Source organism: Trichinella spiralis (genome assembly GCF_000181795.1).
Source record: "Trichinella spiralis strain ISS 195 chromosome Unknown Scfld5978, whole genome shotgun sequence".
Lineage (NCBI taxonomy): Eukaryota > Metazoa > Nematoda > Enoplea > Trichinellida > Trichinellidae > Trichinella > Trichinella spiralis.
This window is the reverse complement of record NW_003532917.1, coordinates 91-2,045: the sequence shown is the minus strand read 5'-3', so window position 1 is coordinate 2,045 and position 1,955 is coordinate 91. Positions and strand designations below refer to the sequence as shown.

Sequence of the window (1,955 nt, the reverse complement as noted above, 5' to 3'; positions counted from 1 at the left end):
ATTCAACAATAAACCATTTGGGCACTTCCGTCTGACACGCATTCAACATGTACTCATCCCGTTCTTTGTCTGCATTGCGATGTTATTTTTTTTTCAAAAAAAAATTCTTCATTGTTCAATTTTTTCTCATGGAAAATAATTTTCCTCACCTTTAAGCAGTGCGGCCACGTTCTGGGCACCGGCATTCGCCTGCATTATTTTCGCCCCACAATCTTTGCTCGCGTAATTGCGATTCGTGTACGGGGTAGCTGTGCTGCCGCTGGGCGTGGCAACCAATTTCTGAAAAACTGTACAAACAACACAATTCAAACGAACACAACAGGAACAAAACAAAACAGAACCGCGCCCTTTACCGATAGGCTTCAAATTTTGCTGCTCTTCAAGCTTTTTCTTTGTCCACTCGTCAAATGATTGCAGCGGCTCTTCGTCACTGATCGTCTCATTTGGCGTTTCCACCGACCTGACCGCCCTATCAAAGGGAATATCATCAATTAAATTAGTGAAATAACAAAAACGAAAATAAAATCATCAATTACTGCATTTCTTTGGCTGGACAAAAAATCGGCGGTATTAATAAGTCCTAAATAGACATTTTCCTTATTTTAACAAAAACAAACATTAGTAAACCATAGGAAGTTCTTACTTTTTTAAAGCAAACTTCTCCATCTGCAGACGGTGGCATGCAGGAAACATCACAGGAAAAGAAACTCATCCTGAATGAATCATTGAAAACTATAATAATTTTAATTGATCCTGAAAAAAACTATTACTTTCTAGTGATAAAAATAAAACATGCCGCTCAAATTGACGGTGAAAATAAACTGATATTGATCACAATGCATAGACTAATGACGTCAGATCAAATCAACACAAGGTTATTATCGGTTAACAAAGACAGAAATTCGTCATTAAACATTCCACCAGAATTAAACACCACCCATCCTGAGTAAATACCACCAACCTGCCTATGCAATAATTTAAATAGTTAATATTCGTAACTTTATTAATAACATGCAGTTCATATAATTCACCAACAGTTAATAATCAAGTTACTTTAAAAATCTTTTTACATTCATAGAAATTTGAGGACATATTCAATAATAAGTTGACGTTAAAAAAGGGTTTACTTTTAGCAGAAAATTAAAATCATCTATGAAACAATCAAATTCATTCTGTTAAGAACAGGTATCGAGCTCTAAAAACACCAAACTTAAATAAACTAATAAAAAATAAATTTAAAACAGTCCATTTTCATAACTAATTAACTATTAATATACAAACGCAAGTCAAGTAAACATTCTATTTACACAAAAAGTTTGAAAAGAGCAAAATTTTACTGTGTATAATAAACGCAAGCTGTTCAATGGACAAATCAATGACAACTAGTCTAATAGGTTAAGGAAGTCATGAGCAAATTTTATAAAGCAGAAAATATTCCATAAAAAGACATATTTGCTTTAGCAAGCAATTCACAACAAAAGTTTTCTTCAAATATGCTTATAATTCTCACTTTATATATACGAAAATGAAATAAAAAATCATTGTAACATTCGAGCAAAAGTAATTTGTTTACTAAAGCTGAAGAGTACACTTATGCAATAAAAAAAGAATAACTAAAATCGTTCCTGATTTCTTACCTTAACAAAACCGCTTGCAATACCAGTAGTGCATTTCTAAAAAGTCGCGCCCACATCACAACCGTATCATCAGGAGTTCAACCTATAAACCATTTTACAATAATACTGATAAGTAGGTACTATTCTCATTACAGTACAAATTTAAAATGATAATTGAACTTTGTTTTTTTTACTTTAATGCATCCTTTCTACTTCAACAAAAATGTATTTCTTGGTTGCACTTTAGTCTTCATTGATATTATATTGAAGTATGGCTTAAAAACCGTACTTCGATATATCCATGTCTATATGATAACATAAACGTTGCACTGAAAATTT

At 32.3% G+C, this 1,955-nt stretch overlaps 1 protein-coding gene across 1 annotated transcript; it reads right to left on the bottom strand.

Moving 5' to 3' along the window:
• Nucleotides 1-151: 151 nt before the first annotated feature.
• On the bottom strand, nucleotides 152-842 carry Tsp_14207 (conserved hypothetical protein). Its single transcript, XM_003366456.1, has 4 exons — nucleotides 793-842; nucleotides 618-713; nucleotides 342-469; nucleotides 152-279 (listed from the first exon to the last, which is right to left on the bottom strand). The coding sequence occupies exons 1-4, from the start codon at nucleotides 840-842 to the stop codon at nucleotides 152-154; spliced, it is 402 nt and encodes a 133-aa protein (XP_003366504.1).
• Nucleotides 843-1,955: the final 1,113 nt, after the last annotated feature.